General features: G+C 54.9%; 1 protein-coding gene across 1 annotated transcript in view; it reads left to right on the forward strand.

The window, feature by feature from the left end:
* MAP3K4 (mitogen-activated protein kinase kinase kinase 4) overlaps positions 1-15022 on the forward strand; it is a 110260-nt gene that overhangs the window by 92335 nt on the left and 2903 nt on the right. The window contains exons 17-25 of the mRNA XM_006882822.1: positions 344-475; positions 3884-3984; positions 5281-5361; positions 7673-7864; positions 8679-8749; positions 9568-9684; positions 11128-11287; positions 13321-13443; positions 13958-14064. Of these exons, the coding sequence (XP_006882884.1) occupies positions 344-475; positions 3884-3984; positions 5281-5361; positions 7673-7864; positions 8679-8749; positions 9568-9684; positions 11128-11287; positions 13321-13443; positions 13958-14064 (1084 nt within the window). The remainder of the gene's footprint in view (positions 1-343; positions 476-3883; positions 3985-5280; positions 5362-7672; positions 7865-8678; positions 8750-9567; positions 9685-11127; positions 11288-13320; positions 13444-13957; positions 14065-15022) is intronic.

Below are 15022 nucleotides of genomic sequence, written 5' to 3' on the forward strand. Positions count from 1 at the left end.
GGGGGCAGTGAGTTAGGACCGGGGGTCAGTGAGGACATGCCTGAGCGGGGTGGCCTTCCTGCATTTTTGAGTCGGAATTCCCTTCATCCCCGGCGTACATTTTCTTTGGAAAAGCCTCCTTTTCTTTGACAGTATGTATGTCCCAGGAAATAGCTGCATTCCCCCCAAGGCTGTGGAATTCGATGTTGATTTGCTGGGTTTGGGTTTTCCCCTGAATAGCTAGATGTGAACGTTACTCGCAGAGCCGTCTGCAGTTTTAGAGCTGCACCTTCTCGGCACGGCCCTGCCTACGGTGACGCCACCCCTTTGCCAGCGGCGTCCTGACCCTCTTCTTCTCGTCTAGCACGCGGAGCGGGCCTGCGGATGCCCGGAGCCACGGCAGCCCCGCCACTGCCTCCGCCGCCCCTGCCGGGCGCCCTGGCCCCTGCGGCAGCGACGCTGCGCCCAAACCCACCAGCAGTGCCCCCGACACCAGGTAGTCTCCCCCGTGGCCCGCCTGCCAGCGCGTGAGCACAGTGCGGGATGGGCCACCAAGGGTCCAGTCTCGGCCGCGGGCTCCCACTTGGCCAGATTTCTCGTGGAGCCTCAGCCGGTCGGATCTCCCCAGAGCGCCTCCCAGGCCGACCCACAGCAAGGCTGGAACTCTGGCCCGCAGTATCTGCCCCCACTAAGGCCCAAGGGGTGCAGCACGGCTTCTCATTCATGATGTCGGGGTGGCGTGGGGTTTCCTCTCCCAGGAGGGCCCGCTTTCTATCCAAGTCTCCTGGTTTTAAATGCTGTTGATTAGAAGCAGTTTACAGATTTATAAAGAAGAGTTAAGGGTTTTGTGTCTTCCGGGAACCAAGGTCCTGAGCAGAGGCCTCAGGACAGGCCAGGTCCAGGCCAGGCCTTCTTTGTCACTCGGGTGGCCGGCTCTGGCCGCACCTGCCCTTGCTGTTCTTTGGCTGAGGGTCCATCAGGCTGTAGGATGTCGAATGAGTGGACCCCTGGTCCTTCAGCATCTGCTCGCGCAGCCATGAGGATGACCTGTCAGTGGCCCCACCCACAGCCAAGGTGGTGACGTCATCACCCGGGATGCTGGGTCTGCACCCGGGAAGTCAGTGTGGTGTGCTGGCCGGAGATGCTGGCTGCTCCCCTTGCACTGTAATGTCTAAAATGCCTAAAACATTGCTGGTGTTCTGAGTCATTGAAAGTTTAAATTAATGTTTTAACTTTTAGTGGTAGATGTCTGTAACCTCAACATGGCAGCTATTTTACAGCTAAAGCCGTCAGCTGAACAATTAACAGTTAACTTGGGACATGGTCCCCTCACTATCTATCATTCCCTTTGGGCACATAGTTCTGCAAATGCTGCAGCCTCTTCTGAAGGCGGCCGTCCAGGGTGATGGGGATCGACTCGCCTCAGCACAGCCACAGAGGAGGGGAGACAGATAGAAGGTGTTTCTGTGCCTGCTTCCGACACCTGTTCCCTAGACTTTCTCCAGACACAGCGAGTCCCCACGTCACACATCTCAGCGGCTCATGGAGGAGGGACATGCCCACCTTTGCCTTGACCTGCCTGGCACCTGAGGGTTTCATGGGTGGCTTTTCATCACACTGGGCGTAGTTGTGTAGGGTTCATCTTCACTTCATTCATCCAGACTGTTGTTGTTGTTATGTGCCGTCGAGGCACCTGCGACTCATAGTGACCCAAGTACAAGAGCCCTAAACTCTGCCCTATCCTGTGCCAGTCTCACCATCTCCAACATACCTGCTAGTCCTTTTATTGTTGAAGGGAGGCTCTTACACAGGACCGTGTGAAGTGGGCAGTTTGGTGGCACTTAGATGCAGTGCGTGCAGCCCTCACCTCTGTCCTATTCCAGAACTTTCTCTGCATCCCAGACAACACCTTGCCCTAATAGTTGTAAGTGTGGAAGGCCATTTCCTGCAAGCTCAGGGCGGCGTCTTGCTTTCTGAGTGTGCAGGCAGGCCACCCTAGGGTGATGGGTGCTGCTGCACTCCCAGTGTGGCCTCAGGCCTGGGCACCTGGGCAGCAAGAGTGTGGGAGAGGCCTGGTGGGTCTGCCCTGGTGAAGCCCTGCTCTCAGTGTCCCGAATGCGGGACGCGTGGCCTGGGTCTGTGGATGTGGCACACAGCCTGTGCTGGGGGGGACCCTACCTGGCTTGTGGGTGCGTCAGCCAGATTGCCCAGTGTCCCAGAGCATTAGTACACAGTGGATTGGCTCTGCCCTGACGTAGTGCCACGTCCTGGGGGCCAGCCTGGGACCCCCTTTGATGGCGTGCCTTAGGGCCCTGTGCTCTGGACTGAGCCGCTGATGTACCAAGGGCTGGGTGCTTTACCGTTTTCTAGGCAGGCTGTCCCGCAGAAAACAGCAAACTCGTTCTGGTGCTAAGTGGTAGGGGGCTCGCTGCATTCCCAGAGGCAAGCTGTCCGAACCCACCAGCTGAAAACCCACGGAAGGTCCGCTGTGGGTCAGTTCTGACTTGACGACGTAACAACAGTCCACTTGTTCCCACACAAAATGACAAATTCTATAAACCAGAAACAGCTCCTACTTACCCAGTTCTGGAGCTGTAAGTTTTAAACATTTAACTATATTTCTTTTCCCTTTACAAACAATTCTGAAGGTGGTGGATTAACACATTCCCCCAGTGGGCAGGCAGGATGTGGGGCTGTTGGTGACTCCCCGGCCCATGGTCTTGGGTGCCGCTCAGGAGAGGGGTCTGACGCCAAGGCTTGTTCCAGGAGACCATGGCCGTGGTTGGATTCCATCAGCCAGTCCATAGGAGGTCATTGGCAGACTCCTTCCATGTTGTTTACAGCCTCTAAAAACACTTCTACTCCATGGCAGTGAGTTTGGGTTTTTTAATTTGAGAGCAGTAGCCTTCCATCAAGACCTTTACCAGGGCGGTACAAGATTTGAGGCTTTAGGAAGTAAAACATTGCGGACCTCATCAGCCTCAAATGTCTGTCCTGCAGACCCCACTTTGTTAAGTCTCTTCAGTGTGTGTAGCCTATAAGGGCATAAATACTAGTATATTTGTTATTATGCTAGTCACTTAAAATTGCATTGTGTTAGTCAGTAATCTTGAAAAACAGCAAACCAGTGGCCTAGGGACTTGAGTTCTTTGATTGCTTGAATTAGCATATTAACACCTCCCTCCTTTAATTCTGGGTTTTTTTCTTTATGGGTTTACTCTGAGTTGCTAAACACTTAACTTTATTCTGAAAAGCAGCTAATCAGCTTTGGTCTAATACATTAAGCTTTCTGCTCCTTTACCCTTTTGCTTGGCTTTGTTTGAATAATTGTTAACTGAGAGAGTTAAAATTTTAGGGTCATGTAATTATTGTAGAATTATAAATAGAATTAAGTACATAAACAATGTTGTGATAAATTGAAGTATTTACCAGAATTGGCTAGTGCGTTTTTATCCATCATGAACTTAAATTTCAGAGTTTCTCCTCTTGTTAATAATACACATATAAATGCCATCTTGTTTGCATTTTTGGGGTTTTTAACATAAAGTATTGTGTTGGGCAGTGAGGTGGCCTGACACATGGCTCAGCTGTGAGGCGTGAAAGGGCCCCTGCTCCCCACGCTGGACAGAGGGGTTCTCCTGGGCAAGCCCGTGCATTTGGGGTGGACGTGTCTCTGCTATCTGAATAGCGCTGTAGGAGCATGCAGTGCACCTCCTCTCCACGCACTGTCTTCAGTGACACCCTCCCCTCACACAGCCTGGCCCCTCAGCTGTCTCCAGACATGACCACCTGTCCTCTGATGACACAGTCCCTCCCCAGAAATCTCCCCTTGGGAGGAATCTCTTAGGTCTGCCATTTTTGCTCTAAGGAATTGAGCGCTCACTCCCAACAAATGTTGAAACAGGGGCTCCAGCGTCCCGGAGAACGACCGGCTGGCTTCCATCGCTGCCGAGCTGCAGTTCCGGTCCCTGAGTCGGCACTCGAGCCCCACCGAGGAGCGGGACGGTAAGTGATCGTGGCTGCCCTGGGTGCTGACCCAGCACTGACCTGCCCAGCCCCCCAGTGGGCTGCACTTAGAAGTGTGGGACAGCGTGCGTCCTGGGAGGACCTGCAGAGTGAAGGTCACAGGGCATCGTGCGTCCTGGGAGGACCTGCAGAGTGAGGGTCACAGGGCATCGTGCGTCCTGGGAGGACCTGCAGAGTGAGGGTCACAGGGCGTCGTGTGTCATGGGAGGACCTGCAGAGTGAGGGGCACGGGGTGTCGTGCATCCTCGGAGGACCTGCAGAGTGAGGGCCAGAGGGCGTCCTGCATCATGGGTCTATCTGCAGAGTGAGGGGCAGGGTTGTTATGTGTCCTGGGAGGGGCTACAGAGTGAGAGGCATGGGGCATCGTGTGTCCTGGCAATGAGGGCCATGGGCCGTTGTGTGTCCTGGGAGGACCTGCAGAGTGAGAGGCATGGGGAGTTGTGCGTCCTGAGAATGAGGACCAGGGGACATCATGCGTCGTAGGAGGACCTGCAGAGTGAGGGGCATGGGGCATTGTGCGTCCTGGGAGGGGCTGCAGAGTGAGGGCAGAGCTGCCAGTGCACCGGGTGTTGGCACGTTGACTTTTCAGTGTGACTGCTTTTCCCAAATGCTACACCTGGGTGGGTTCTAGTTCTCCTGTTTTACTTAAAAATTTTCTCTCTGGGATCCCTGATGCTTTAATTGCATGCTCTTGCTCACTTTAAAGACACAGCAGTGACTCTGTGTGCTGAAGGTATGCTGAGGTCTTTATTGTAGAACTAGGCAGTCTTTAAGGAGTTCTAGTGGTGCAGTGGCTGAGCTCTCAGCCACTACCCAGAAGTCTGGTGGTTTGAACCCACCAGCTGCTCCATGGGAGAAGGCAGAGGCAGCTGCTTCTGTGAAGGGTGCACCTTGGCACCCCTTGGGGGCAGATCTGCCCTGTCCTGGAGGCAGCTGGTTCTGTGAAGGGTGCAGATCAGCTCTGTCCTGGAGGGTGCCTGTGAGTTAGGACCATCTCAATGGCTGCTCATCTTTTGGGGGGCCAGGTTGCTGGGGGAGGTCTCTGTGTAGCATTAGAGCATTTCCAGGCTTTCCAGAGTGGAACCTCCAGCAGCATCCCCCCAGATTCCAGTCCCACAGAATCCACGTCGTTCAGTTCTTCACACCTGCGTCAGACACTTGGAAAGCAGTCATGCAAACAGACACCAGCAGCATTCCCCATTTTGTTGTTTCACTTAACAAGAAAGTAGGTAAAATGATTTTCAAATGTTAATTTGTGTCAATAAAATGCCGCAGAACCTGCGTATCCAAAAGGTGACTCAGTGGTGTCAGCGCGGAGAAGCTGGGAGCTGCGGACGCTCATCTGTCAGAACAAGGGTAAGAGAAGGGGCGCTGGCCGAGACCCGACGGCACCTATGCACAGAGAGCCCGGCCGGCCGGGCCAAACGTCCACACCCGCCACAGTGCCATGGAACGACCTCTCACTGTGGCCTGGTCTGCACAGAAGGTGGACGGGGTGGGGCGAGGTGGCCCGGTAGGTGCAATGGCCTGGTCTGTGTGGAAGGTGGACAGGTCTGGGCTGGCCTGAAACACATCACATAGGCTGCTGCTGCAGTAATTTGATGTAAAAGAGTAATACTGGGCTTAGAAAGAGAAGGCCAAGGGGGAGTTGGGCCCAGCAGTTGGCAGGAAGGACTGTGACAGGCTAGATGTGTGAAAGGATTTAGGGACTCAGGAAGCTCCTAGACTCGAGCCTGGGTGACAGGGAGAAAAGCTCTGTGCTGGCCCATGGATTCTGAGTAATTTTCCAGAAACCCCAAGTTTTTGATGGCTTTCAAAACAGCCCCCCATGATCAAGTCCATGTGGAAACTGCCGGGAACCTGTGCCTGACGGGACAGTAAGTCACGTGCACATGCTAAAGACCAGGCAATCGTTTTTGTTGTTGTTAAGTGCCGTTGAGTCGCAGGCGACTCATAGTGACCCTGTGAACCAAAGTCCTCAACACTTGTGTGACTTTCATCCTCTCTCCAGGTTCATAGGGTTTCTGGAGGCAAGCTATTTACGGAAGTGGATGCCACTCCTGCTTCCAAGCTTGTTTTAACTGGGGAGCTTCACCAAATACTGTCCGCACTGACAAACTCTTAAGAGTTTTAAAAACCACCACGAGGCATTTCTGGGAAAGGCTTTGACAATGGAATCCTTGCCCCTACAGCTGTTTAAATGCTGTACAATGCTAAGTAGCATCATGTCTGTCTGTCTTCACACACACAGAGTACCTGTGTTTGTGGGAAATGATTGTAAAAAAGGAATGACAATTAGAACGTTTTGGCGATTTCTCTTCTCAAGTTCTCGTTTTCATCCCAGACCTCAAGGACCTGTCTGTGTCCCCAGAAAACCAGGCTGTAGTGAGTTAGGGAGCCCTGATGGTGTAGGCTGTAGAGAGCTGCACCACAGCTGAAAGACCTTCCCACTCTGGCAGTTCGAACCCACCAGCTGCTCTGTGGGAGAAAGGGGAGCAGTCTCCTGTGCTGTTTGCAGCCTCTGAAAACCTGCCACTGGGGCAGCTGTCTATTGGTTCTGATTGGACACTGGTGACTTGACTTTCACTAGGACCCAGTGTGCTCAGTGCCACAGTGTAGACCTGTGCAAAGGGGTGCTTTTCACTCCACTCACGTCCAGCCCCCACCAAAGACCCAAACCAAACAGCCTGCTGTGGTCCAGGCGATTCTGACTCTGCTCTACTCTGGGGGACAGGGCAGGGCCACCCTGAGAGGCTCCAGGGCTGGAAATCTTTACAGAGACAGGTGGCCATGTCTTTCTCCTGTAGGGTTGGTGGTGGATTCAAACTGCCAACCTGTTGATTAGCAGCTGAATATTATAACCACCAGATTTTCTTTGTAACCTATTAACCCAAACAAGTATGATAAATTTGTTTAAATATTACTATATTATATGATTGTAAAAACACATACACACACCCCCAAATCTAGAGAGCTTTGGTGGCCGAGTGGCAAGAAGCTGCACTGCAATCCCAAAGGCACGTGGTTCAAATGCAGCAGCTGTTCTGCAGAAGAATGTACAATCCCTCCTGCGTAATTTCTGCCTCTGAAAACCCACTGGGGTGATACCGACTTGACGGTACACAACCACAGCATACGCCAAATCTGGTGCTTTTGAGTAGAGTCTGACCCCTGGTGCCGCCCACTGGGTTTCTGAGGCTGCCAATCCTCACAGGAGGAGTTTGCCCATCTTTCTCCTGTGGGTGACCTGTGACTGGCTTGTGAGTGAAATCCCTGATCTAGTGAGCAGTGCTTCAGGTCCCTGGCTTGAGGGGTGCGAGTCTGTGTACTCCGACATCTCAGTGGTCCTTCAGGAGCCCTGGTGGGGGAGGGTGTTGTGCCTGGGGCTCTCCGGGACGTAAACGACGGACAGTGTGCTCTTGGGGAGGTGAACAGCCTTTGCCGGGGCGAGGGCTTCAGTGCATCACAGGTGGCACGGCTCAGTGGGTTGGGTTTGCCCTGTCTGAGGGGTGGCAAACGCTGCTGCTGGGAGAGCTGAAAGGACTTGAACGCACTGGCTCTGTAATGGACGAGGTACGTGCTGTCAGGAGCAGTGACGTTTGAGTTGTCCTGTGCCGGGAACAGACGCGGTGGTCACTGGGCTGATGAGTGGTGGCCTCCCCTGCAGACACTGCCTCTAAGCAAGGGCCCATCGAGGCCATCCAGAAGTCGGTGCGATTGTTTGAAGAAAAGAGGTACCGAGAGATGAGGAGAAAGAACATCATCGGTCAAGTCTGCGATACCCCGAAGTCCTACGATAATGTCATGCATGTGGGCTTGAGGAAGGTCACCTTCAAATGGCAGCGTGGAAACAAAATCGGTAAGGAGGCGAGGGAACGGCAAGTGGAGATTTTCTCAGGGAACGCGCCGACGCACCTCCTGGGGCTCCGTCTTGTATCCTTGGGTAGACTTGACCCTGATCCCTTACGGATGTGGCACAAATACACCATCTTTTCATTGTAAAATAGAGAATAGTAGAAAGGGTGGTTTGTAGCAGAGATCCTTTAGGAGCTGACGAAGGGCAGGACTGGACTGATGGCTCCAGCACCTTCCAGCAGAGAGTGGTCAGAACTGGATGCGTGTTCTCAGGGACACTGTCCCCCAGCAAGGACGACATGGACAGGGAGTCTGCCACAGATGCAGGGACCGCGTCTCATGAGAAGCTGGTGGGGGTGGTGAGGGAGGAGACCTGTCAGCCTTCCAGGCTCACGAGCTGTCACATCCAGGGCTGCTAGGCAGGTCCAGGGCAGATGGGACCCTGTGAACCCCAGGAGGCATCGAGAATCCACCCCATCAGCGAGGTCAGAGGCACCTGAGACATCATGACCATACACAGAATTCATTGTTGCCCTCATTCCGCTCAGCCTTCATCCCCTTGCTTTATTACACCAAGATGGTGAATGTGCACCTCATGCCGCCGGGCCCGACACCCCTCGAAGGCCCTCTGCACCCTCCGGCCCAGCCTCCTCCAGGAGCACAGGGCTCAGGTGTGCTGCTCACTGAGCCTTGCCCTGTGTGAGGAGGTGTTCCTGGGTGACGCTAACTGGACACACCACGGGGCTCAGGGACACCGTGGGCCTCGTGGCTGTCATGTGGCTTCAGGCGGTGGCCTGAGCTCTGTTGTGTGTTTGCAGGAGAAGGACAGTACGGGAAGGTGTACACATGTATCAGCGTTGACACTGGCGAGCTGATGGCGATGAAGGAGGTGAGTCTTCTGACCTCCGTGTGAGGAATTCGAGGAAGAAGCGTGAGTTTATGAAGTTCATCACACATTGGGCAGCATCGGTGCTGTCTGCGGAGAGTGGGCCAGGCCAGGCCCCAGCTAGCCCCATTTCCCTGTGGGACTGACCCAGTGGACATCCCTGGGCTACATTAGACCAACACTGGGTGGACAGGGTGGGCAAGCCTGGTGGGCCCAGGAGCACAGGGTGTGTGCCTCAGAGGGGCTGGTTGGGGCAGAGGGACAGGAAGAGAGCATTTGTAGGTGAGTAAGTTCCAGAAATGAGTCCTGTTTCGACTCTGGAAGCAAGAGGAAGAGGAGGGGCAGGCAGATGGAAGGATTCTGAGGGCAGAGACTGCTGCCTGCTCTGGAGGCCACTGGCGTGGTGACAGTACAGGGGCAGGGAGAGCACGTGCAGAGACATGAGGGGGTGAGAGAGGCTCTGCTCTGCCCTGCCGTCCCCACCCTGGACCCCTTCCTGCCCGCACAGCTGTCCCAGCACTGCTGTCCTCTCTCCAGCCTGACCGTCCACCTTCTGAGGGCAGCATCCTACCTTGTCAAGTCCGTGCTGCTTACCTAGTATTCACTGCACTTGAGAATGTCATTTTCCTTCGTGAAAACGATGCTCCCAGTAGATGTTTCTCCACGACTCGTAAGCAGGTGTGGCAGAGAATCTGCAAGTGAGGCCACTAGCGTGTGGCCGCGGTCCCAGGCCGCACAGTGACACGGGGAAGGCGTGCACCCTCCCGGAGCCTGGCCCTTGGGGCCGGTGCTGCAGTAGTAACCCTCGGTTCTCCTTACAGATCCGATTCCAGCCCAATGACCACAAAACCATCAAGGAAACAGCGGACGAGCTGAAGATATTTGAAGGCATCAAGCACCCGAATCTGGTCCGGTATTTTGGCGTGGAGCTTCACAGAGTAAGCCGCCGCACGTGACAGTGCCCTGCGTGAGGGCACCGTGGAGCCCCTTCACCCCGCAGGCCATATCTATCGTTTCAGAGCACTGTGGCTCTGTGTAATTGTCAGGAGCTCTCTGTGGCCACGCCATGGCTGCTTCCCTCTGACCCTGACACTAGAGGCATTCTCCCTGAAGTGTCTCCATCCCGACACTAGACAGCACAGAAGGCCGTCCTGACAACCAGGAGTCACCTCAGGTGTTCTCCTGGCTCCTCTGGGCGGAAACGCTGGGGGTCTCGAGCACTCACTCACCCCGTGTGAGGGTGTTCACCTGGTCCCTCTGGGCAGAGAAACTGGGTCCTGCACTCACGTTTGTCCCCGTGTGAGGGGTGTCCTGGCTCCCCTGGGTGGAGACACTGGGGGTCCCAAGCACTCACGTTTGTCCCTGTGTGAGGGGTCTCCTGGCTCCCCTGGGTGGAGACACTGGGGCTCCCAAGCACTCACGTTCGCCCCCGTGAGGGGCCTCCTGGCTCCCCTGGGTGGAGACACTGAGTACGCAGGCTGTCCTCCAGCTCCTCTGGACGAGGGAGAGCACCCACGTTCACCCCGTGTAAGGAGACGGTGGAGGGAAAGCGTGTGACCTGGAGCTTCTTGGTCCAGGGTGTGAGCTGCCAGGGGAAGTGGATAGTGATGTTTTCACAAAGAAAGACTTATTTGTTGTTTTGATTATTTTTTAAATTTTTTCTTTTAATTGTGATTTTAACAAAAGCTTACAGAAAAGTTCCATTTTCATTCATTCATTGTGGCACATTTCCCCCCCTTCTCCCTCCCCCAGTTCACTTTCTTTTTCTAAAAAATACTCATTTATTGTTGCACAATTTCCTCCTCCCCACTTCCCCGCAGTGTGTCTCTTACTCTGGACCACTGTCTTACATGTCATACCTAATCATACATTGCTTTTAAGCAGTTCTCTCCCTCATCTGTTCTAATACAGTGTTCATTCATTATCGATTCTCTATTTTCCTATCCTCCTCCCAACCCTCCCTGTCAGTCCTGCTTTATAACAGAGGTGATATGCAGTCTTTGTCATTGTGAGACAGACATTTCACAGAGCATAGTGTCCTCCAGGGTCACCTGTGTTGGGTAATGTTCATATTTGGACAGGCTGTGTGTCAGGACTTGTACACTCCTCGGAGCGGCCCTGCTGGTCCCTGTCTGCAGCGCCGTGTCCACTTTGATTTGGCCGTCATGTCCCTGCCCCACCTGGCTGCGTAACTGCAGACGGAGAAGGCAGGTGGACCCCGTCACAGCGGGGCCAGAGAAGGACTCAGAGCTCTGAGGGACAGGTGTCGAGCGCCGCTGGACAGCGGCTCCTCCGGGGCGGGCTCTGGGACTTGGCTGTGTCTCACTTGGCACACGTGTGCGGGAAGCGGCCAGCACAGCTGTGTGTCCTTCCTCCCGCAGGAGGAGATGTACATCTTCATGGAGTACTGCGACGAGGGCACCCTGGAGGAGGTGTCCCGCCTGGGGCTGCAGGAGCACGTCATCCGGCTGTACTCCAAGCAGATCACGGTGGCCATCAACGTCCTGCATGAGCATGGCATCGTCCACCGGGACATCAAAGGTAACTGACGCGCTGGTGCGTGCTGTGTCCCGCACAAGGGACCTCCCGCCAGGCAGCTCCAGACCAGGGCGTGCCTTGTTTCACATGCCCAGTGAGCCTCAGGCCTCGTCCACCAGCTTACAGGGCTGCCCAGCGGTGCCTTCGGGACAGTCTGTCTCCCTGTTAACTGCGTCTGTGGTTTTCACGAGCGGATCAGGCAGGCTTTGTACGTCTGTGTGTTCTTGAACAAGGCACCGCTTCTCTCCCCGGGGCCGGACACACTGTGAACCTCTGTACTTTGTGAACCTGGACAGGAACAGCCCGTCACAGATGGCATTTCCAGCCAGAGTGTGCAGCTCATGTTGCGGAGACATAACCCAAACTGTCCCCTTGCTGTTGAGAGACTCCTTGCTCAGGGTGACCCTTGAGGATAAGATCGAGCCTCCCCCAGGGTTTGCAGGGTGGGGACCCTCGCAGGAGGAGATGGCTACAGCTTTCCGCAGAGCAGCCTCTGCTTGGAGCTACCAGCCTTTCAGTTAGCACTGAGCACCTGGACCCCTTTGCCGCCTCCTCCAGACTAGATCCTGCTCAGGGGGGCCGCTTGGCCCTGTGGCCGCTGGAGGAAGGGCCCTAGGTTCACAGTTGGGCTGCATGTCAGAAGGTAGGCAGGTCAGAGCTCCTCCTGTCACTCCTGGGAGGAGGGTGGGCAGCATCTTCCTGTAAGGCTTCCCAGCCCTGGCAGCCTGACGGAGGGCTGCCGAGAGCCAGAGCTGGCCGGATGATGCTAGGTTTGCCTGATGTCAGGACTTCCCTTCTGGCAAGGTTCAGATCTGTTGTTGCTAGGGTTACTGCCAGTCACTGTCGACCTACAACACCTAACAACAGCAGCCTGTGGCTTGAGAGAACCCTGGGCCTCTTTCTGAACCTTGCAGGTGGCTGCACCAGCAGGTCTCGTCTCTTGTTTGCTCAAGACTAACGTGGAGCCTCAACTCTTTCACTCTGGGATCAGCCTGACTTCCTGCAGGCCCTTCGCCTGTGTGCTGGACCCCAGCGGGCTCTTTGGAATCGAGCTCTGCTGCGGTCTGGGCGTGAGATTACTCCCTCTGTCACCCAGCCTGTACCCATCTCTGGGAGTCTGCTGCCCCCTCCATCACTTTGCTGGCCAGGTATTTGCCCTTGGCCAGGCAGTAGCACTGCCCTTGTCCACAACTCTGTGGCATAAAGTGGCACCGCCACATGGCTACAAAAGGCATCCCCAGGTCGTTCGGCTCCCCAGCTCCCATTACGGTCTTGGTGGTTCAGCACATCTGACACATTTGAGAATGTTCACTGAGTCGGGCTGAGGACAGCGAGGTGGCCGGCGTGGGGTCTGGGGAGCACTCAAGCCGAGGGGTGCACTCCTGGGCCTCAGTGCAGCTGCTGACTGTTGACTCGGCACTGCCCTCTGCAGGAGGACGGTGCCCAAGATGGGCTCACATGGAGTGAGGGCATCGGGTAGATGTAAGTCAGAGCTTCCCTGCCAGACCAGCGGTGACCTCAGCTCCCAGCGAAGTGCCAGTGAGGGGTGCGCATGGCTTGTAGACAAAGTTCCAGCTCGTTGGTCCCCCCCCCCGAGTGTAACCGACGGCTTTTGATACTAGAACTGAGGGTTGACTCTGCCTCTTCGGTTAGTGGTTACAGTGGAAGCTGTGTGCCCTGCCCGCTGTTGAAACCTGCGCTTTGAGTTAGGAAAGCTTGTGGACTGATGCACAAATGTTTTGTCAGTCATATACTTTAAGTGTTATGCCTGTACATTGTGTTATAACAGTCTTTCATTTGTATTCTATTTCGTTCATGTATATTATGGTTTTTTCCTCTTAAAATTATCTTAGGGAAAAAAATCATCTTACAACTGCATTACAATCCTCTTACTACTAACCACACTTGTGAAAGTGTGTAAGCCAGCGACTTCATGCCTGTGAGACAGCCACTTGCTGATTTGTCCATCCCACTAAATGTACAAATCGTCACACTGTTAGACTCCTAAAGCCCACCTCTTGCGTCACATCTTGCAGGTGCCAATATCTTCCTTACCTCCTCGGGACTAATCAAACTGGGAGATTTTGGGTGCTCGGTGAAGCTCAAGAACAACTCCCAGACCATGCCCGGCGAGGTGAACAGCACGCTGGGGACAGCAGGTAGGAGCCAAGCAGCCTGTGTGCTGTCGTGTGACGCAGCGAGCCTCGTGGCTGGGTCCCTCGCTGGCCTCGGTCCTTGGGGACTCAGAAAGAGGTGAGGTTATGATCCTACAGATGGCCGAGGCCTCAGACCTGGGTCTCTGGTGGCAGACCAGGTGGCACTGTCACTCACGGCCACCTTGTGGGGCTGTCTGTGACCGTCCAGAGGCATCCAGGGCTCCAGCGTTTACAGCCCTGGACGCGGGGCTCTCTCAGCCTTCTGCACAGAGAGACGAGGGAGCAGGCTAACGCAGCCAAGTGCTTCCCTGCTGTGCCACCAGGGCTCCTTGGCTGCCGTAAAGGATGGGAGCTTCAGTACTGCTCAGTATTTTGGTCTGGCTCGGGGGCACACCCCCCCTTGACAGGTGGTTTCTCTGGAGACGGTTCCACACTGTGAACTCTGTCACTGGCGTGGTTGGCGTCTTTACAGGCGGGGTCCGCAACACACTGACCCCCGTCTCTGTGCCCGTTACAGCTTACATGGCTCCCGAAGTCATCACACGTGCCAAGGGGGAAGGACACGGGCGCTCCGCCGACGTCTGGAGTCTGGGCTGCGTGGTGATTGAGATGGTCACGGGGAAGGTAAGCAGGGTCCACACCCTCAGCCCTCTGCAGCCGTGGGGACACCAATGACCCAGTAGAGAAGCCGACGCGGGGTTTCAGGGTGACCTGTCAGGTACCGTGAGGAGTGGGCAAAAGAAGACCCACAAACAAGTGTTTAAACAGATGTGAGAATTAACAGAGCTCCCACACGTAAATAATAAACATAAATAAGCTCCCACATTAAATAATAAACGTTAGGCTTCCGTGGCAGCATGGAGAAGCACATGGTCCTGAAAAAGAACCACAGGAGTGGGCTGAATAATCAGATAATCTATTTCAAATGAAACTTTTCTTTTTCACTGAGAAGTTGAGGGACATTTTAAATTACGGAGAATACTCAGTGTTCTCTGTGATCACCAGGAAACCGGAAAATCCAGCGTGGTAGAACTGCCCTGGAACTTCCAGCTGGAGCTACATCATCCCAGAATTTCAATCATGTCTCACCACTGACGGAAGGCTTCCACTGCCTCCACGGCGCTCGCTCTGTAACTGCGGGGGAGACGGCCCCTGCGAGCGCTGGGGGGTCCTGCCGGCAGTCTCCAGCCAGCAGCCTGACACGCTAGAGCACAGCCAGTGCTCCTCGGAGGAGATTGTTCAGTAGAGGAGTTATGTAGCTGGCCTGCCTCTGCCGTTTCTGAAGGACACACAGGCCAGTGCCGTGGCTGTGTCTGCCGGCAGTGCTGTCAAGTTCATTTCCACTCCGCAGCTGTCCTGTGGTTTCCTCGGCTGACACCTCTGGGCACAGACCGCCAGCTCTTTCTCCCGTGGAGGCCCTTGGTGGGTTTGAACCAGCAGCCTCTTGGCTAGTAGCAAAGCCTTTGCCCCACGAGGGCTCCTTTCTGGAGACAGTGCATCCCGGGTGCTCCTTTAAAGGGCTTTGTCTCTCTCACTTTGTCAGGAGGGGCCAGTTCTTAGAGAAGGACGTCACTCTTAAGAA

The sequence above is a fragment of the Elephantulus edwardii genome, unplaced genomic scaffold (assembly GCF_000299155.1).
Source record: "Elephantulus edwardii isolate Elephantulus edwardi_28Jun2011 unplaced genomic scaffold, EleEdw1.0 scaffold00024, whole genome shotgun sequence".
Lineage (NCBI taxonomy): Eukaryota > Metazoa > Chordata > Mammalia > Macroscelidea > Macroscelididae > Elephantulus > Elephantulus edwardii.